We start from the raw sequence: 22,183 nt of genomic DNA on the forward strand, positions 1-22,183 counted from the left end.
GTAAATCGCATGTTGTTTAAAGCAACATGGCCCGATTTATTCTAATGCATGCTTTGGTGTGTGGCCCTATGTCTAAATCGATAAGATTAAGTGAAAGCACGCATCACGAGGAGTGACCCAAGGCCGTGAGTCATGTAAGCCGTGGGCCACCCCCCTTGTGCACGTTTCCCTAGGCCGAATTGGCCGTGTAATGTGTCGTGTACGGTTTTGTGTATAGCGTTGTATTTTAGATCGAGTTGTATCTTTAATTTATCGTTGTGTCGGCATGAAATGCCTGGGTTGTAATAGGATAGATCCCAACGGCTCCCCCATTCCCCTTAAGCCTTGTTTGCTTTGTATGTTGTTAGATCAATCAACCCACATGCTAAATTACAACTTTGACAAAGTTAGTTTAGTTTCATCTAAATCGACATAGAAACTTCACATGTTAGGGTTTTAAAAACGATGTTTGCATATCATATATCGTAGTAGCTACGACCTTGTTTGAAATCCAATACTTGACTTAGTAGAGGCCGTTATCGACGGGCGGGTTTAGGTGTCCTTATGGGCTTCCTAACACGTACCCTCACCCCTTACTCAAGATCTATGGTTTGTGGATCCGTCTAAATACCATTGGATTACGAGAGTCATTCAAATCGAGTGATATAGGGTACAAGTCTTTATATTTAATCACTCGTAGTCGATTGGCTTTATGTTTTTCGATGAAAGGTGTAAAGTTGACTTGAACGGTTCCAAGTTCCCAAAAAACTTGGTGGCGACTCTAATTTGTCTTAATTCGATTCGAAAGAACCTCGAGTCGATTATGCCTAGTGTGGATCCCGCGGACGCAGATCCCGAGGGCCTTGTCCACACATCCATAAGTACTCGATCGAACAGATAGGTCAGCAAAACCTCTCGATCGAGTATACTACTACTGAAGTCAGCTATGATCCGTTGATTTGGCATACAAAACTTCTTCATGCTTCCCGAGGCAAAGGCAATCTTGCTTCAATTCTTCCATCTCCAAAAATGCAAGCTAAAGGGACAGTAAAAGGCTCGATTCCGCCTTCCTTGGTACATTCCTGCAATAAAAGTCAAACAAATCAAAGTAGACTATTCGAGAGACATTTCGCAGTATAAAACTACGAGAATTACATGGAAATGCGTGCAAATAAGGCTTAAAAAGACTATATAAAATGCACGCATCACTGGCCCAATTCATATTCACTGTAAATGCATCAAAAAAGAAGCAAAACGGCCGACATATTCTTCAAATTGGGAAAGATAGTCATGAAAGGGTTGGTTTTATTGTTGCAAGAAAGGGAATACAACCATTATGAAAGGCTAAGCGGACCCCCTTGAGATAGCTTCATTACCTACAAAATAGGCACTAAATCTACAAAGAAACTGTGAGAACGGTCCTAAGGAACAAGTGTTCCCTGGGACAAAATAAAACAAGATAAAATTCAACAACTAATAGCAAACAAAACCGTGCTCCCCGGAAACGGCGCTAAAATTTGATAGGCTACCGCACACCAAACAAAGATAGCCTAGACTTGGCTAACAAATGAATGTAGTAAAGTAGGGGTCAAACACAAGGAGACGGGAGTTGCTAAACAAGTTGTCATGGAGCGAATTTTATCAAGGTTGGTTACGATTGGTGTTAGGTTTAATTAGTAAAACAATGATAATATAATGAAAGAAATCAATAATAATAAAGAGTCTAGGGGAATTGTGTCACATATGCAAATATGTAAATGCTCATGTCAAACTAGGAATTCTCAATAACGATAATTGTTTAGGTCTAACGACAACCACCTCTCGGCTTTATTGTCAACCATCGAACGGGTTCTAGCGAGCTCTCGCTATTACTAGATGGGTCTACTAAAACACCTTAGTCTAATTCAATTTCATGTCTCTCGACTTTTAGAAACGAATTAACAAATTTAATCCAGGATTGTGATCAATAATCAAAAACTAACAAAACAATACAAGCATATGATAGAAATGTTTAATCGATATTATAGCATCCTATTTCAATAATTACAAATATTATTTATGCATGGCTCCTCTAATCCCTAAACTAATGAACTACTCACACATATTAAAAACTAAGCTAATAACATATGATATAATAAACATGATGATAATGACAATAACGAAATAATGAAATAGGCGGAATAACGATTAGCAAATGATGAATTAACGAACTAACTAACAACGAAAATGACAAATGAATTAACGAAACAATACTAGAAATTAAATTACCGTAACAAATGAAAATGGAACTTGAATAATAACTTGTAGAGAAACTTGTACTATAACTTGGAAATGCTAAATGGAAATTGTTTAGAACAACAAAGAAAGTTAAAGGAAATCTAAATTTTATTCTGAAAACTGAAATAAAGCGTATGAAAGTGTGTCCTTAATGACGAATTCAACACCCCTTATATAGGACTTGGAGGTTGAAACGTAAAAGACATAAATGAGGGTCACCCCGATCGGGAACACCAACCCGATCGGAGTCGTGGAAATCCGGCTATTCTCCTTAAAAGCTTGATTAATTAGCATAAGGAATCCAATGACCCATCTTAATGCCTCTTAATTCCCTCGACTAATTGCAAAAAGGGAATCCTAAGCTTGCTCTTTAATCTTCATTTGGGCTTCATTTCTTTACTTATCCACCAACCAAAGTTGGTATCTTCATGCTTGGAATTTCCATGCTCGGTGTTTTGTGTGGATTTTGCGCAAGGCGAAATCAGGTCAGGGTGATATTGTGCAGGGTTAACTAGCTCTAATTAGATTTACTGTCGGGTTGATGAGGTGCGATTTAAGTTTGTAAATAAGATAATAGAAATAACAAGACAAACAATTTTGTACGTGGAAAACCCTTGAATGGGAAAAAACCACGGGCACCAAGCCAGGAGAGGATTTCACTATATGATTTGAGAGAATATTCTAATGATAACAATAATGCTTGTATTTCTAAGTAATGTGTGTTCTTCTTCTTGTGTATGAATGATGTCCTTCAGATCTCTCAAGTGTTCTTTATATAGCTTCCCATCTTGAACGGCTGCATGATCAAGCATTGAAGGCTGAATATTCTCCATAATTGCTTGTAATAATTGCCAAATATATCCTTCTTAATTACCGTAATTACTGCATAATCTTTACACTTAATGCTGCGTATTTATTTCCTTTAATATACGCGGATTTGGTCAAATATTGTCCTGGTATTTGGACCGTTGTCCTGTCCATGGCCTGGCGCCTAACTTCATGTGCCCTGAGAGCCTGGCACCCTGAGAGCCTGGCAGTCAGGTTTAGATGAAATGCTGATAAGGGTGGTCTGCGGATTTCCAGGCCTAACAATTGCCCCTTATCTCCTTATTGGTAGTGCCAGGACGAAAAAATGAGGAGATAACTTCAATTTTGATAAGATCACCCAACGGTTAATTTTCCCTGATCAGTTTCCTGTAACGGCTCTTTTACTGCAACTGCTGACGCGTGGATATTTACTGCAACTTGTCTTAATTATTTTGCGGCTGAAACCCTAATCTTCTTTGCTATAAATACTTGGGTGCTTCATTGATTTGAACTCATCAACATAATTTCTTCTTCTTATTTCTCTTAACTTCCTTTCTCTTCAGTTTTCTTCATTCTCAACCTCCCAAATCTTTTAATCAATCTTTCATAATTCTTCAATCAATGGCTGCAAAGAAAAAATCTACCAGGGCAGCGGTTCCTGCTACTCCTCCTCCTCAGAATCCTGAGGAGGTTTCTTCTGAAACTCTTCCTGCTTCTTCTGCCGCTCCATCTCCCGTAGTGGATAAGTCAAGTGATCCTCCATTGGAGATGATTTCAATATCTCATGGCGCTTTTCAATTTAAGCCTACCAAGGCTTTAAATGAGGATCAGTCTCCTGCAAATCGCTTGAAGCCTGAGTTCGAAAAAATTTTGAAGGATAAGGGAATCATCCCTGCTGACGCTGAAGTCTGGATCCCAGAGAATTCTCCTATCAGGGCTGACTGGGCTTGTCCTGGTTGGTTCTGTATCCACGACTGGGCCTTCAGGGCAGGCTGTAAGCTTCCTTTCTCTCCTCTTATGGTTGAGGTTATTAAGGAAATTGGTGTCCCTTCTTATCAATTAATGCCGATGGTGTGGAAAGTTGTATGTTCTATTGAGAACCTCTGTAAAAAAACACATTGTCTCTTTTTCTCTTGATGATTTGAAGACCTGTTATGCTATTAAAACAAACAGTCCTGGCCGCATAAGTTTTAAGGTCATGCCGTCAACTACTCCCCTTCTGAGCAATTTAGACAGTGGCCATGATAAGGGGCTGGGTCTGCTGGTTATATGTTTGTCGGGACCAATTCTGTGGTCCCGACCGGCGTATTTGAATCATGAGGCCTGTGTGGTGGTGAGTCCTTTGATTTCTTTCTTTAACTGCGTGCTTTTCTTGTTAGTGAAAAAATGAAATGAAAATAATAAGTCATACCTCTTATGTGTGCGATTGATGACTAGTTCTTGGCCGAGTACCCTACTCCCAATATCTCTGCTTTCCTTGCTATTCCTCCTTTGGAGAGGTCATGGCCTCTTTGTTGTGGGGTTGGTCACCTTCCTCGCTGTTTGAAGGCCGACGGTGCTCCCGTGGTCGCTAAAGCGTCGGGGGCTGCTTGGTGCCGCACTTGAGCGATAAGTCTTTTTTATCTTTCCTTTCTTTCTACCTGGACTTCCTAATAATACTTGGTTTATATTGCTTTGATATAGCATTTCGTGTTGCGGCTACCGGGTCATCTATTCGACTTGCCGGGTTTGGTATGGGTGACCTCTCGGCCAGTGGCTAAGATTAAGGAGGAAGGTCCTCGGGGAGCGGGGATCTTGAACTTTGTCATTGATTTGACTGAGCAGTCCAATGCTGCCAAGGTCACTACTGCACCTGCTGTCCCTGCTGGAACAAGTTCAGCAGCCCAAAAAAGGAAAATTGAAGATGTTGATAATTCTGCCCCGGTTAGGGAGGTGAGAGCCAGGGTGGAAAATATGGAGGCTGCTAGGGTGAAGATCAGGGACTATCCGGCTTCTAAATCGGATGTCATGCTCACCCTTAACCCTGTTGAGACTGCTACTCGGCGGTTGCTTGATGGATCATTCGATCGACCTCTTGGGTCGGTGCCCCGGCTTTGTAAAGGAGGTATGTTGGAATCGTTTCCATGTGTTTTGTTTTTGGTAGTCTTCTATTGTTGGTATAAGTTACTCATACTTTTCTTGTCTTTGGTCGGTGCCGCGACTGTCTCCATAATGCCTATCGGGCTACTTCTTTGGTAGCCGAGGATTGATCGATGAGATCAAATTATGATAGGTTGAAGTCCGAGCCGGAATTTGCAAGGGACTTGGCGCCAAGACTGCGATTTGACAAGAGTGCGGTGAGAGGGATCTTGCTAAGACGAGGCGACTTCAAGCACGCGGTACATTGCGGGAGGCCCTGGATAGGAATGAAGAGCTTACCCGGAGAGAGGGATGACTTGGAGTTCAAGTTGGATGATGCCTCCCTCTATTTCTACATTAAGGGAAGGGCGGCTGCCATGTCGGAACTGTCGAGGCCAGGGCAAAATGGGGCGCTTCTGGTGAGATGGCTTTTCTTTGCTTGCCGAGTATCCCGACTGCATAATTTGGAGAATGAACAGGAGGTCGACTCTCCGGGGAGCGGGCGTTGGGCCGAGCCGGCTAAGAGTGGGGAGCGGGTTGCGATCTTTCTTTATTCGAGGAGAAGGAGTAATATTTAATAATTTTCAGTTGGTATTTTGGCCCATCCAGGGGGGATGTCCCTGGACAAACATTATTTTGGTTTTCCTGTTTTGGGTCATTTATGAATATTTCGGTACCTTTGCCCCGGGGGGTAAGGGTTTATTAATATAGACATGATGGCCTTCTTTTGGCTGATTTCACTTTTTGTCTTTGCTTGATTTGTGAGTTTCATCCTATTGGACCTGTCAAATATTTTGTTTGCATGATTTTGGCTAAATAACCTGCACATCTTTGTTTCAATTTTTTGTCATAAGTATTTCAACCAAGTATAGTTTTTTGCTATAATGGTTGAAAGGGTGGAAAATCCGGCCTGTCAGGAGGGCTTATGTCCCCTGCCTGGCTGGAGGGCTTGGTATTCGGCTGTCGAGAGGGCATTTTAGATGATGGTCGGGATAAAACACCCTTGCACCGTCTTGCTTTGCGTCCGGTAGGTTGTTATCCGTGGCGATAAACCTAGTCAGGTCAGGCAATTATTTTATGCCTGATTGGTCCTGACTTTTTACTGTATCCGATGATGGTTACTAACTCGTTAGGCACGGTTAAGTGCAAAATTTTTGTTTCAGGAATATATAGTAGAGTAGCCCTCAATCCTGAATATTTATGCGTATAATCTTTTATCATGTATAATTGTTAAGGATTCAAAAGGTAAATAGATGGGTTAGTTGAACAGGTATAAAATACAGACAAGTCATATAAAGATGTAGTTCATCACATAGCACATCGTTGAGTAGTGATTGAATTTGTACCGATGTAGCCTTTGATCTGATCTTTACATATGGAATAGTTTTAAATGAGTTACATTCCAGGATCTTGGGATCATTTCCCCTTCTAGTGTTTGGAGCCTGTATGCTCCTTGTCCAACAATTGAATCAATTAAGTAAGGGCCTTCCCATGTGGGAGCTAGCTTGCCTGCTGATTTTTCCTTTTTATTTGGAAACACTTTGCATAGGACAAGGTCTCCTTCTTTGAAGACCCTGACCCTGACGTTTTTATTGTAAGTCCTGGCAACTGCTTGTTGATATGATGCCATCCTGATTTTGGTAGCGTCTCTTAGTTCTTACCGTCGGGACTAAGTTATCTTGCATCGGTCTTTGTTTGTTTCAACGTTGTTCAGCCGGATCGGATGTTGGTACTCATACTTCTGGGGATGATAGCTTCGCGACCATACACCAGGGGAGTAAGGTGTTTGGCCATGTCGCGATTTTGGAGTTGTCCTGTCTGCCCATAGTACTAATGGAAGTTCTTCAGCCCATCTGCCTCGTCTTCTTTTCAGCTTCTTTTTTAGGCGGCTTATGACTACCTTGTTGCTTGACTCTGCCTGTTATCCAGGGGTTGATGTTACCAGGTTGATATTCCATTCTTGGCAGAATGCTTGGGTCCTTTTACCCACGAATTAAGTTCCATTGTCACATACTATTTCTGATGGGACTCCATATCTGCAAATAATGTTTGTCATGATGAAGGATATTACTTCTTTTTCGGTTACTTGCCTATAAGAGTCAGCCTCGATCCACTTAGAGAAGTAATCAGTCATGGTTAACATGAAGACTTTTTGCCCTGGAGCTACAGGCAGTTTTCCCACAATGTCCATGCCCCCACTTTATAAATGGCCAGGGCGCGGAGATTGAATGAAGGAGTTCGGATGGCTGATGTATGATTGGCGCATGGATTTGGCAAGCTTCACATTTCGAAGAGTATTCCAGCGATCGACCCTCGGCGTAGGCCAGAGTAGCCTTGTCCCGAGAACTTTGCTTGCCAGGCTCTTTCCTCCTTTATGATTGCCACAGTGTCCATCATGTATTTCTTGAAGTACTAGCTTGGCTTCGTCAGGCTCCAAGCATCTCAGGTAGGGTCCAGCCTTTAGGTTTTGAACACCGAGGTCTAGACATACCTTTAAGCCTGCTATCAGGGCTTCATATTCTACTTCGTTGTTGGTAGCTTTGAACTCACAGCTTACAGCCTGAGCTATTACATCTCCCTGGGGTGATTTAAGTACTAATCCCAACCCTGTCCCCCTGGCATTGGATGCCCCATCTATGAACAAGGTCCATTCTTGGTCTAGGGTTTTATTTTCTAGTTGGTTGACCTCTTTTATTAGGTCTGGTTCCGGTTAGGGTGAAGTCGACCACAAAGTCTGCTAGGGCCTGCGATTTGATCGGCCGCCCTGGTTCAAAGGAGATGTCATATGTACTAATCAGTCGACCATTTGGCCATCCCGCCCGAAAGTTCAGGCTTACGTAGGACAGACTTTATGGGTAAGTTGGTCCTGACTATAATTGGGTGACTTTCAAAATAAGGTCTCGGCTTGGTACACGACATTATCAATGCTAGAACATATTTTTCAAGTAGTTCATACCTCAACTCAAAGATCTAGCGAGCTTTTACTTACATAGTAGACGGATGTTCTTTGCCCGTCTGTTCTTTCACCAGGATCGCACGATTCTTTGTGTCGGTGACGATAGGTATATCGACAAAGGTTCTCCCTTTTCTGGTTTAGCCGATGGGTGGAGATGATAAATAGGATTTTAGATCCTGGAAAGGCCCTCATGTTCGTCCGTCCACTTTGGAATTGTTTATTTTTCTGAGTAAGTTATAGAATGTCTTGCATCTTTCGAAGATCTTGATATAAAGCGGTTCGGGCTACTACCCGACTGTCAATTTTTGGATATCCTTGACAGACTTGGGTGACTGTAGTTCCAGGATGGCCTTTATCTGTTCAGGGCTTGCTTCTATGCCTCTCTTTGTGACCATATATCCAAGAAATTTGCTGCAGAGACCCCAAAGTGGCACTTTGCGGGTTCACTTCATGTTATATTTTTGTAATATCTCAAATGCTACTTCCAGGTGCTTCACATGATCTTCTGCATTCTTGGATTTCACCACCATGTCATCTATGTATACTTCCATGATGTCACCTATCTGGTCTTTAAACATCATGTTGACCGGTATTTGATACGTTGCCCCTGCATTCTTCGGGCCGAAAGGCATGGCGGTTAATAACAATATATGCCTCGGTCTGTAATGAATGCAATACTCTCCTGGTCGGCAGGGTGCATCTTTATTTGATTGAATCCACTTTGGAAGCATCCATGAATGTTAGCATCTCGTGGTCTCTGCTGTTGCGTCTACCATGGCATCAATATGAGGCGGGGGGGAACGGATCTTTAGGACGGGCTTTGTTCAAGTCGGTGTAGTCTCACGCAGACTCTCCACTTTCCATTCTTTTTCTCGCACAACAACTACATTAGCCACCACTCGGGGTACATTACTTCCCTGATCATCCCCATATCCAGGAGTTTTTCTACTTCTTCATTTATTATGGTATTTCTTTCAGCTGCAAATTTGCGCCTTTTCTGTTGCACAGGCTTAAAAGATGGGTCAACATTGAGCTTATGAGTAATAATATCAGCGCTAATTCCAGTCATATCAAAATGTGACCAAGCAAACCAAGATGATTTATTTTTAAGAAATTTTACCAGTTTAGGCCCGACACTATCCGTGCGTCGGATCCTATTAAAACATACCTGTCAGGGTACTCAGGGTCTAGAATTACCTGATCTGTTTCCATTTTGGGAGGTGCTACATACGTGCTCCTGACAGGGTACTGTAATTGCTATGCCAGGGACTTACCTGCCTTGGAAGGCTTCAAGGCTGATGTGTAGCACTCCTGGGCTGTCTTGTGATCCCCTTTGATTGTGGCTATGCCCCAGTCTGTTGGTATCTTGATGCACTGGTGATAGGTTGAAGGTACGGCCTTGACGTTGTGAATCCAGGGTCTGTCCAGGATGGCGTTGTAGGATGACAAGCAGTCAAGGACCCCAAACTTTTCGTAGGATGAGACTCCTTCCACATAGGTTGGGAGGTGGATCTCTCCTAGACTGCTCCTGGTTTCTCCACTGAACCCTACTAGAACGCAGGATTTTTTGGTGATTTAATCCTCGTTTATCTTCATGGCTTTCAGTACGTCAAGCATGATCAGGTTTACAGAGCTGCCTCCATCTACCAGGATTCTTCTTACTGTGGCTGTTCCAATCTGCATAGAAATGACCAGGCCATCGTGATGAACATCAGGGATGCCCACTAGGTCGCAATCATTGAAAGTGATTGTTGGAACTGGATCCAACTTGCAGGGTGACACGTTCCTTGGTGTCCTGGCTATCTTTTTTGCTGCTGAGCTTGTCAGGCCACAGATCTCTGAACCGCCTGATATGAATTTTACTTCATAGAGTGGTGGTGGTGGAGGAGGGAGGCTGCGATCCTGCTTGTGCTCCTGATTTTCTTTATCCTGGTTTTCATTCCTGCCTTTTGACTTGATCAGGTCTTTTAAGTATTCTGATTTCAGCAGGTAAGCCACTTCCTTCCTCAGAGTGAAACAATCATCCGTTGTGTGTCCAATATCCATGTGAAATTCGCACCATTTTGAATTGTCTCTTCTGGGATTTGGATTTTCTACCTTCCTGGGCCATCTAACAGATGTTCCCATGTTGTCAAGCCTCTGGATCAATCCTGCAGTATCAACACAAAAGTTATGTTCGGAGATAGGTGGATAAACCTTAACCTTACCTTGATATTCATGAGTCAGGTTGACTTCTGATTGATCTGGCCTGGAATATGGAGTAGGTCTGTAATTGTTCCCTCTGTTGCTTTTTCTATTGCTTTTTTCATGATCCCTTGGTCCACTGGGTGATCCAAGCTTGTAGCTTTTATCTTCTTCCAGCCTGATGAAGGCAAGGGTCTTGGCCTGAACATCTTCGAAGGTGTGGCAGGGATATTTAGTGAGTTCATTGTATAAGTCACTATGTGGTAGTAACCCCTGTCTAAATGCCTCCACTGCTGTTCCAACGTCACATCTGAGTATAGATACTTTTTCTTTGTTGAACCTTGCAAGGAATGTCCTGAGTGTTTCATCAGGCTTCTGTGTAACTCGGTAAAGGTCACTGGATCGTTTCTCCAACTCCCTGCTACTTGCGAACTGCTGGTTGAAACTGTTAATCAAGTTGGCAAAGGAATGGATACTGCCAGTAGGCAGGTTGATGTACCATTGCAGGGCAGGGCCAGTCAAGGTCGTCCCAAATCCCTTACACATACAAACTTGTCTGAATTCGCTGGGAATGGATGCAGCCAACATCTTCTGCTTGTAAAGAGCCACGTGATTTTGTGGATCCGTGGTTCCATCATAGACCCTCATGGATGGAATTGTGAACTTCTTTGGTAGGTCTACTTTGGCTATTTCGTCTATGAAGGGTGAATCAGCATAGGCGTCGGGCGCTTCTTCCATACTTGGCGGTACTCACTGGTATCTTGTCAAATTTTTCATTGAGTTTCTTGATCTCCGAACTACGCCATCATGATAGGCTGCTGCAGATTCATCAGGTTTATCATCATTTTTCGGCTCTTCATCACCATCTACGTTAGTGATTTTAGGAGTATTTGGGCTCCCAAAACTGGAAAAATCAATGTTTTTAATAATTGATGAAAATGGGGTTCCTGGTTGGAATCTAGAGCCTGCCCCTTGGGTTTTTTCCAGTTTTTGTTTCAGGGCTGACTCAGATTCTTTAAATAGCAGGATCTCTGCTTCAGTTTGGGCCACTTTTTCTTTCAGGCTTTCCAACTCAGCGATTTTTTGGAGAGCTGCATTCAATTGATCTTCAACGGTGGGTTGGGCCATTTTTGTAGGTTTTTAAGTTTTTGTAAGATGAGAAAAAAGGGGTTTAAAGAGCTAGATGCCCCACGGTGGGCGCCAATTGTTTTGTGTGGATTTTGCGCAAGGCGAAATCAGGTCAGGGTGATATTGTGCAGGGTTAACTAGCTCTAATTAGATTTACGTCGGGTTGACGGTACGATTTAAGCTGTAAATAAGATAATAGAAATAACAAGACAAACAATTTTGTACGTGGAAAACCCTTGAATGGGAAAAAACCACGGGCACCAAGCCAGGAGAGGATTTCACTATATGATTTGAGAGAATATTCTAATGATAACAATAATGCTTGTATTTCTAAGTAATGTGTGTTCTTCTTCTTGTGTTTGAATGATGTCCTTCTTCAGATCTCTCAAGTGTTCTTTATATAGCTTCCCATCTTGAACGGCTGCATGATCAAGCATTGAAGGCTGAATATTCTCCATAATTGCTGGTAATAATTGCCAAATATATCCTTCTTAATTACCGTAATAACTGCGTAATCTTTACACTTAATGCTGCGTATTTATTTCCTTTAATATACGCGGATTTGGTCAAATATTGTCCTGATATTTGGACCGGTGTCCTCTCCATGGCCTGACGCCTAACTTCATGTGCCCTGAGAGCCTAGCACCCTGAGAGCCTGGCAGTCAGGTTTAGATGAAATGATGATCAGGGTGGTCTGCGGATTTCCAGGCCTAACACTCGGGATTTCCCAATTCTTCCCAAAACGCCCCCTCCATGGTCAAGTCTTGTTTCCATTAGCCTCGTGAACTTTGGTGCTTGCTAACTTGACGGGAAAAAGCTACCGAATGCTTCATTTCCTACAAAATGCAATGAATACAACCAATACACCTAGAACACGGAATTAGCTCACAAATATACTAATAAAATTGTAATAATCAAATAAACCGAGCTAAAATAGGGAGTAAAATCATATATAAATTAGACACATCAAAAATCCATTCACTTTAGTACAATGTAAACTGACCTATATGTTTGACTAAGCTCTAGCATCTACTACACTACATAATATGCTAAGCAGGGCTTCTTGAGTCTTCTGTTGCCTTAAAAGGCAGATATTCAAATGCAACTGATGAAGGCAGCGCGGAAAGTCGTACAAATTGAGAAACGCCTGTGTGCTACGCTTTATATATATTGCCTAAACTGAAATAGCGAGTATTCTGCATGTCCGTTGTTATAATCTAATTTATTACGCAGAATGCTAATCAACATACTCAAACACACGCTGAGAACATGGTCTTGCAAGCTTATGGCCACCAGAAAATAAAATACAAAAAAAACTGTGCAATGAGGAACCAAATTAGGGAACAGCGCGGCGCAACAACTAGTTATAGAAAAAAAAAATATCAAATCTTAGAACTAATTACCAATGACTTTGCAGAAGCAATTTTCCCCAATTCTGGTGATTGAGCAAGAAAATTGAATGAACGAATAACAGAATTCCCAATTCTAATGATTAAGAAAAAATCAAATGAACCAGGAACATACTTCTCAATTCTTTTGATTGACAAAGATAAACAAACTGAAGAAATAACCAGAATCATATCCTTATATTGATGCCATATAAGAACTTAGTACGAACATTATTAATGGAGATTGAATATGAAATTAAGAAAAAAATGAAGAACGTGAATATTGTAGATTGTATTAATCTCAGTAAGAGGATTATATATCTGATGTATTACCTCCAATTCTATAGTTTTTGAGTATTCTAATCAAGTTTTTGAGTTTTATTTTAAAGTTTTTGAGTTTTACTATAAAGTTTCTGAGTTTATTCACTTAAAAAATTAAGCTCTAAAAAATTACAATAAAACTCAAAAATATTACATATTAGTTTAGTTAAATTTGAGTTTTGACGGAAAAAATATTAAAATCTAACTTATAAACTTTAAAATCTCAAAGAAATATACATATGCTCAAAAACAAATAAAGTTTGAGGCAATAAGCTCAAAAAAAATACATATATGCTCAAAAAATAAAAAAGTTGGATGTAGTACATCCGATGTATGTTCCTTTTTCTCTATTAATCTTTAGTAAATTTTATGATTACAAGTAACTTGTGTGAACTAAGTGAGCTATATATAGCTGGTAGGAGGAAAACTAGGTGTCGTAATATACTAGAATTAGCCTATCAAATTAACAATTTATAAACCAAACTCACTCTACACTATGCTATTAAGGATAGTAGTAAAGGGAAGTAAGGGTCGAACCCAAGAGAAGGGATTTAAGACTAAAAACTTGAATTGTAAACTATTGACTACTAAGTAGGTCTCTACTACTAATTAAGATCTTAATGACAATTTAAACTTAACAAAAGGCACTAATCACAAACAATGGGTATTAACAAAGGTCAACTAGTAGGAAACATAGATGAAAAAGGATTGGTTTTGGGAAACAAACATGGAAGTATGAGTAAAGATTGGAGATCTTCCTATTGAGACAATTCCACAAACAACTAGTATGCAAGATTCAATATTAAGGGGAATACTTGATGTAATTCTCTCTTAGTAACCCAATAATGGTAAAGCTTGACTCTTTTTACTCTCTCACAATTATCTACCCAATACTATCACCTCAAGATGTTGATACATGTAAATTAAACCATCTACACATACCCTTCAAGCTTAAGCAACAAATCATTAAACCATGAAAAGAGACTAAGCATGAGCATTAAGAATTTACCAAAAGATGAAGCTAGGATCAATTCCTCATAAGATTAAACCATACAAATGAGCAAAAGACATGGACTTTTCTATTTGTTGTAAGAATCCTTTAAACCAATTCAACAAACAACAAACTTGCTTCAACAATCCCAACTAAATTAGACAATTTCCTTAGGATTTGCACTAGTCAAGTGAATAACATGCAAGGATGGCCAACCCAAACATTCAATTACTCAACATAAGAAATTAAGCACAAGAAAAGAGCATTAGATAAATTAAGAGAGGTTTAAGAGTCTTACAATTACCAAAGTTGGATACTTTGATCAAATTACATCAAGCAAAGGGAAGATTAGCCTTCCATATTCTTAGAAAAACCCAAGAAATGAAGAAAGATTAACATCCAAAGCTAAAAGATTACAACTTTCACCCAAAATAAAGTGTTCTTCCTACTACAAGTTTCTAGAGATTATTCAATAATTAGATGATTAGATGAGAGTAGGAGTCCTCCTTTTAGATCTCAAAATTCTAGATATATATAGGGAGGCACGAGAATCTAGGTTAAGTCCCTTAAGAAAGCCCAAAACACGGAACTAGAATTGCGAAATCTAGAGCGGCGCCAACAGTCTTGCACAATTATCTTGCAGTGCGCGCACTCAGACTGACAACAGCATCTTGCGAAGGCCATATCTCTCTCGTTTCTTGGACAAACGAGGCGTGTGACCTACCGTTGGAAAGCTAAGATCACAAGCTTTCACCTCCATTTGGCCTTGCGTCGATACGAGCTCTAGAACTCGAGATATATCCATTTGAAGTTGACCCTTGTGAAACCGAGTTTTCAATTCTTCATTTTGGCTCTTGTTTGTCTATGCCAAGGCATCAAATCTTCCATTAGCTTACTTTTCTTGACTTTGCACTTATTCCATTTGGCTTACCTTTGCGTCTCCTCCTTCACCTTGGTAAGTTATAAGCTAAGGCTCTAAAATTACAACCAAAAGTCAAAAACCTAGATATTACAACAAGTCCCACTAAAACACGGTATCAAGCATGTTTATTGTGATAACATTAACCTATTGACTCGTCACAATTTGACACTATCAATAGCCGTCTCTCTCTATTCTCCTTCCCTTCCCTTCCCTTCTTATCCCGATCCCGATCCCGATCCCGATCCCGATCCCAATCCCCCTATTTTCTATTTCTTTTTTTCTTTTTTTTCTTTTTTTCTTTTTTTTTTTTTTTTTTTGCATCCAAACAATAGACAAATGAAGACAACGAAACATAAATGGCCCATTACCCATGCAAAAACAAGAATGAAATATCTAAGCACGAACCCTACAATTTGATTTTATGAGTATTTGCTGATTCATTTCTCACCCACCCTTTGGTTCAAATCATGGCCGTATGCACTTTCTATCCCTCATCACTACCATAACTGTGAAGACTTTTTCGTCATTACGGAGTATGAAAATATGAACTCTGCTTTCCATTCATTCTTGTTCTTTTCAGACTCAGATTATCATTTCTATGAATACCTGGGTCATTCGTGTCTGACATGCAAAGTACCATACTAGGACCGGTGCTACATGCCCAAATCACATCCGCTTTGTACAGATTAGTATTTACACAGTCACTCTGAAAAAGCAACCCATGGGACAATGCACATACGAAGTATATCATTGACAACTGAAAACTTAATAAATAAAAATGGCCACAATTCAGAGTCAAGTAATTTTGCCAGTTTTCATGGCATAAACCAAGTATGTCATGGAACATTAACATCAAACAAACTATCAAAGTCGTACCATCAATCAAACGTGCTTCTAATAGTCAATTGTTTCAATTACATGACAACCACCTAAATCAGGCGTGTGTCTTAAATGAAAATCAATCCAAATTCCAGATTTGGCACTTGCCTAAGTACCTTACCTACTTTCTTAGCACAATTTGTCAAGCCTTCTACTGCAATGCAGGAATAAGTACTCCCTATAATTTTGAGTCACATTGCAATTACTTCTACCAATAAGTCCTAGCTAATTTTTTTAGTTGTAACCAACGGAACCTATCAGTTGCTTTCATTAATTATTGTGGAGGAACGTACACAACAAATATCGAGCTCAAATCTCTCCCTTGGGTTATTGACTTTAGTGTGAAAGCTGCAAAGCCTCTCACGGATGGCAAGTAGAAGTCGGATACATGCGGTCGTAACTTTCACTCAGATTGTTTAAATTGGTACATGAAGTCCATTATATTTTAGTCCATGAGTCTCAATCTCAAAACAAAACTTTAACTTTCACTCAGATTGTTTAAATTGGTACACATTGACCAGATACCATACCAGTAATACTCCATAAGAAAAGGTGCGCATAAAAGCAGCAAGTTTGAAGAGACCTAGAGCCCATAAAAGTGAAGGGTCCACCAAAGAAATGCAACAATCTAGGCAAGGTTAGATGGGATAAAATGCTTAAACAAGTACAAGTAATTAGCAAAGTGATTAGCCACAATCAGACAAATCACTAAAAAGACTCAAAGCTTGAAACAAAAGTCAAGTCAAGTAGATCAAGAATGCATAAAAATATGAGGAAAGAATCAAGAGTGAATATTTCATTCACTTTGGCCAACAATTCAACCCTCTCAAAAGCTATTACACTTATGCAAGGCTATACCCCTCTTCCTCCAAAAGAGAGAAACATTGTTCTTTTTCTCTCTTTTTATGTACTTAACATCAAGATTACTACCAAATTGAAAAGAAAAAAAATAACAAAAAAAAACAACAAATGGCCACCTGGTAATTTGAAAATCTCTGATTTTCTCTTACCCTTCTCATCCGCAAGGATGGTATAGATTGATTTTTAATCAATCTAGTTTCCTTACCTTAAAAAAAAAAAAAAAAAAAAAAAAAAAAAAAAAAAAAACCAGAATTCCCATCAAAATTTTTTACCAATTTTACCCCAATTATTTAGTCATTTACAATGTGCAAGGTATACCCACACCATTTTTCACAATTAGAATTTCTTCTCCCCCACCTTTTGTAGCATACTACCAACATCTAAGGAATCTAAAATAATTAAGGAATAATTAAAAATACGCTGCAAATTACCGAGGACTAAGACGCTGTGAAAGTGAACGAGGAGGCGCCACAGGAAGAGAAGGCACATTTCCAAAGACCATTGTCTGTGAGCGAGTGATCATATCAGCCATCATGGTCGTCTGATAAACTTGAGAAAGACTGGTACTGCTTGTGGTATCGCCTCTTGCGGTTGCCCTCTGCCAAGAATGAGAACTCAGTCCCGACAAAACATATGCCCTTCCAGATGCCTCGTATATCTGACGATTACACATCCTCTCTTGAATCTCCCGTAACTCGTTGCCTAGGCCTACTGTCATTGGATCCCCAGCTTGAGTAGACGTGCTCGCTGACAGCATCTCTCGACATCTCTCGAGGATTAATATTGCGCCAGCTAGATCACCACCCTCAGCAACAGATTTTGCTTCTGACATAGCTTCCGCTGCTCTTAGCCTATTACGTTGCCTATCCACCTCAATGGAAACCACAAGTGGGCCAGGCCCCTGTGTCTCAGGTCGGTCAATCTTGACCACAACTTCATCTAAACTTATCGGATTATTTGTAAGTGGGTCCCGATAGGAGCAGTTTACTTTCAGAAGCGGCATCTCATTGATTGATGCCTTGGGGATATTCAAAGTGGCCAGGAAATGCTTATCTTCTTCAGCATACAAATCCCCGACATTAATCTGACCTAATCTAGCATTGTCTGTAAGCTGTACGAAATAGCTTCCAGCTTCTATAGATCTCAGCTCCAGGGTAGGGTGAACACATTCCACAGACACAAGAAGTTCTTGTGTCACCACACTGAGTAGACCTCCCATGCACTGAGCAAATGCGTCTTGAATCACGCTCTCCACCTCTATAAATGAAAATGTTCCCCCGGAGGCTTCAGAGATTGAATGCATTGCAACAGCATCATGGTCTACTCCAAACCCAAACGTATGAACTGGAATTTGTAAACTCTGTTGTATGGAACTTGGAAGAAGTGAGTTGTAATCTGTCCTTGATTGGGCCCCACCAGGTCCCATTACTGTGTATGTGTCCTGCCCATCGGATAAGAGAATGATACTGCTAACTGGGTTCTTGCACTTTCGGTCCAACATTACCTTGGCACCTTTTTTGAGACCTTCAGCTATATTTGTTCCCCCATTTGAGGAAAGAGAATTGACAGCCTGGAGTGCCTGATGCCGTCCAATGTCGTTCATCCGGCGAAGGGGAAACAACCGGCGGGCTGTAGCAGAAAATGCAATAACCGAGAGACGGTCATGTGGGCCAAGGTGCTGTATAACAAACCCCATAGCCCGTTTAAGCAACGCAAGCTTGGTACCTGCCATGCTGCCGCTTACATCCAATACAGTTACAAGATCGACAGGCGCACGAGAATTTTGAGATCCTGCGATGGGAGCTTTCAGATGTATGAGAACTGTAAAGTCAGCATAAGAAATTGACTTGGGAATGGCAGAAACTTCAGGGCATGTCCTAATCTCAATCCTTTGGTTGTCTGAGGTACTATCCACAGATTGTTCTCTAACCCGCCTTTGCTCCTCAATGAAGTCGTCATCATCATAGATCCCGGGCTCAGAAGCTTGCAAATGATTCCCTTCTGTGGAAAGGTCATTTCTGTTCCAAGACGGCATGTTTCCTCTTAGCTTTTCACGAGGGCCAGGGGTCCGACTTTGGAAAGGAATTTCTTTCCATTTTGCCCTACAAACTGGGCATACACGATTTCCGTGCTTCACATTAGAGGTGATACAATTAAAGTGAAAGGAGTGTGAGCACTCGGCGGTAAATATAGCAAGGCCCTGGCCTGGGATCATACTATTCAGGCATATAGCACAAGTCTTCTGCTGTAACAAAAACAAAGAAATATCTAATAAGAATAGAAGAAACTTTTTAATAAGAACCAATAGCAAAATTTGTAAAGAAAAATTCCTGAATAAATAATACTCAAGTAGATGAGAAGTGTTTCGACTGCTCATGCAAATAGAGCAATTATAAGCCGCAAAATAAAGTTTAGTTTATTCTCATATTAGTTTAGCTTTCAAATAAGAGAAGCTATTATGTATTGAAGGCTTTGCATAAGAAAAAACTAGTGTCCTATCTTCTTCTAACAAAAATGCAGCCTGCTTTCTCTGACATTCTTACCCACTTTGCACCCTCAAAAATTTTCAGGTACTCCACCCCCTTAAAACTCACATTCCTCACCTAGAGCAACAAAATTTAAAGCTACAAGATAAGCAGATATGTTAACATCCTTGCCCACTTTGCTCCCTCAAAGTTTTTAGGTACTCTGAGTCCGTAAAATGCACATTTCTCCCAAAATCATCAAAACATAAAGCTACAAAATAAGCAGATATGTCAAAGATTACCATAAGTTCACGGGCAATGCTTAAAATCAAAAGTTCACAATTAAACGAGTCACCTGAACAGCGTCGAAATAAAGCACCAAATATAACGCAGTGACGACGCTCTATGATTGTTTTAGGCCATCAAAGAAATAAGAGAATGTAAAAACATCTGATAATGGTCAATTATTACCCAAGAGTTTTCTATTATGTACCTCTCTATTTTTTCAATCATCTAATTTATCCCTAAAGTCAATAATTAGATCCTAAACTAACTTAAATTCCATAACTTTGATTTTTTAATGGTTAAGTTTTGTTATCAAAAGAGGCGTATTGATGGTAACACAATTATTAGGTTGATGGCTCCACTAGTTATGGATGAGCAACTAATAAACTGTCTAAACATAACATTTAAACGAGATGAATTTGAGTATTGAAGTCATCAGCAGGAATTTCATTGATATTAGGGGTATATTAGACAAACTTAAAAAATTAAAGGTTCATGTCAGAATTCCAAAAAACATATGGGTAAACCTCAGAATATCCCTAAAAACTTAGAGGGCTTAATTTCACTATTGGTTAAACTTAAGGGTTTCAATTGCCATTTTCGTGTCCCTAAAAATTACGGAGTAAATAAGAAGATATCTAGGAAAAGAGAGGCATTTTATAGTATGTAACAATGTACTAATGAGTTGTCCACCAAAAAAAGAAAACAAAAAAGGAAAACTGCCGACATTAATCATCAAAACACTCATTTACTAAGAACAAGTAGATACTTGAAAAACAAACGATGACTTTGCATTTGTTATTCCAAACACTCAATCCTTCGTGGCATGCTATTTAAATATCCAGAGAGTAGAGAGCATGTTTTTACGAAAGCAGCTTGCCAACTACAGTAGATCATTAAGAAGCAGTTTCAGAGATTTCCACATATAATAAATTTAATATTTCAATCATTTTGTGATTCAACGTAAATGCTCAAGAGCAAGGGAGATGTATAAACAAAATTGATAACTAAAAACTAAAGTCAAAATTGACCGACAATATTCCGTTGTTTTAATCCCATCAAAGCAGAATAAAAAAGTTGGTCAAGATAGAACATGTCACATAAATTGTCAAAGTAAAACTTGTAGTCGAAAGCAAGAATAAGATAGGTTCAATGAAAATCCAAGTTGTTCACCCAAAATACAAAAGTCAATGTTAGGCAGCCAGAAGCATGAAGGATAATGTAGTTGAGAAGAGCTTTTGTTTTAAGAAAGTGATGAAGCATCTTTTAGCAGTAATAATGAGCGAAATAAAATAAAATAAAATAAAATAAAAGGTATACTCCGTAATAGAGAGGCAGGGACACATAAAAAGAAGAGGAAATGATGAGGTGCAGTAAATAATAAATATTAATATTAATTTATATGGTGGTTAATACACATAATTAAGCTTAAGGGTAGGGCTAAGAAACCTGACAATCATGGTCAACAGGCTTTATTTAATTTTCTTTCCCCCCCATAAAAAGGGGAGAGTGACAAGTAAATGAAGAGTAAAAATGATGGTGTATGGCCATCCATACATACATAGTGATACATCCATATAGGTTGGTGCTGACGATGCAAAGCACTTAGCATTGAGTATTATTATAATTATAATTGGAATACATAAGAGAGAAATGAAGAATGTAGTCCGTTTTATTTTCCCGTTTAGTAAGTAGTGTGTGATGGATGGTCCTGTATCTCACTTTTGGCTCCACTTTATGACTTGACATGAACAATTCAACCCAATTTCCCATTCCCACTCCCACTATTAAGATTCCTTCACTGTATATCCCACACATCCACAGGCACACATTATAAGGATAAGAATGAATGCACATCAACAAAATTGATTTTACAGGTTTCCCAGGATCCAAATAAGACGGTTTAATAGCTCATAAATAAATGGATTAATTCTAACACTACATAATATTATAATTACATTAACATGGATCCGCAAGTGGCCTATTTTGAATTAACAAATTAACAAACAAAAACATACAAACAGCTGTAAATTAATGAATTAAAAAACATATAGAAACGATAGGACAAATAAATGAAGGAAACCTTGGAAGATGATTTAGAACAAGTCCTGGAGAAACGCATGAGACCTTGAGATGAAGGAGTAGGAGTCATGGGAGAAGGTGGACGGATGACGTCAGATGGTGAGGTGGAAGAGAGAGAAACCCCTGCATCTGAAACCCTACGCCGCTCACTTGGAGTTACGCTACCATTAATATTAATATTAATATTATCATTGTTTTGTTCAAGTGTTTGAGGGATTAGTATGCATCCTAATGCTTGCTTTGCTTTCTTCCATTTATCACTACCCATTGCCCCCTCAAAATCAAGATGATGAATAGAGAGAAGATGTAGATAGATGAATTAAAAAAGAGAAGGGGGTTTTTAAAGAAGGAATGAAATGATATTTAATTGGGGATTTTGACTTTTTTTAGTGAAAGACCTCAGTTTTGGATACCGCTGATTTAATTACACAGCCCACTCGGGGTACAGCTGAGGATTCGCTGCGTTTAAAGAGGGGAATGATGGATGTCGGGCTACCAAAGTGTGTTATGCGGGATTATACTCACCTTTAAGCCAAGATG

At 39.7% G+C, this 22,183-nt stretch overlaps 1 protein-coding gene across 2 annotated transcripts; it reads right to left on the minus strand.

Annotated features, from left to right (window-relative positions):
• Window positions 1-14,394: 14,394 nt before the first annotated feature.
• Window positions 14,395-22,140, minus strand: LOC141642781 (E3 ubiquitin-protein ligase WAV3-like). Of its 2 annotated transcripts, none has more exons than XM_074451711.1 (3): window positions 21,645-22,140; window positions 17,243-19,056; window positions 14,395-15,124 (listed from the first exon to the last, which is right to left on the minus strand). In XM_074451711.1, exons 1-3 carry the CDS (start codon window positions 21,909-21,911, stop codon window positions 15,097-15,099), a joined length of 2,109 nt encoding a protein of 702 aa, XP_074307812.1. In that variant the 5' UTR covers window positions 21,912-22,140; the 3' UTR covers window positions 14,395-15,096. The 2 variants fall into 2 exon arrangements, with proteins under 2 accessions (XP_074307812.1, XP_074307813.1); XM_074451712.1 differs by having other exon boundaries at window positions 17,243-19,053; window positions 21,645-22,103.
• Window positions 22,141-22,183: the final 43 nt, after the last annotated feature.

Source organism: Silene latifolia, chromosome 2 (genome assembly GCF_048544455.1).
Source record: "Silene latifolia isolate original U9 population chromosome 2, ASM4854445v1, whole genome shotgun sequence".
Classification (NCBI taxonomy): Eukaryota; Viridiplantae; Streptophyta; class Magnoliopsida; order Caryophyllales; family Caryophyllaceae; genus Silene; species Silene latifolia.

What these genes read in the sequence shown, in the direction of transcription:
- LOC141642781 (XM_074451711.1), bottom strand. Translation starts at nt 21,911, where the DNA reads ATGGGTAGTGATAAATGGAAGAAAGCAAAGCAAGCATTAGGATGCATA. An exon ending in GTTCTAAATCATCTTCCAAG is followed by an intron (nt 19,057 to 21,644) that starts GTTTCCTTCATT and finishes TTTTTGTTACAG; the next exon opens with CAGAAGACTTGTGCTATATG. An exon ending in TCACAGCGTCTTAGTCCTCG is followed by an intron (nt 15,125 to 17,242) that starts GTAATTTGCAGC and finishes TTGTAATTTTAG; the next exon opens with AGCCTTAGCTTATAACTTAC.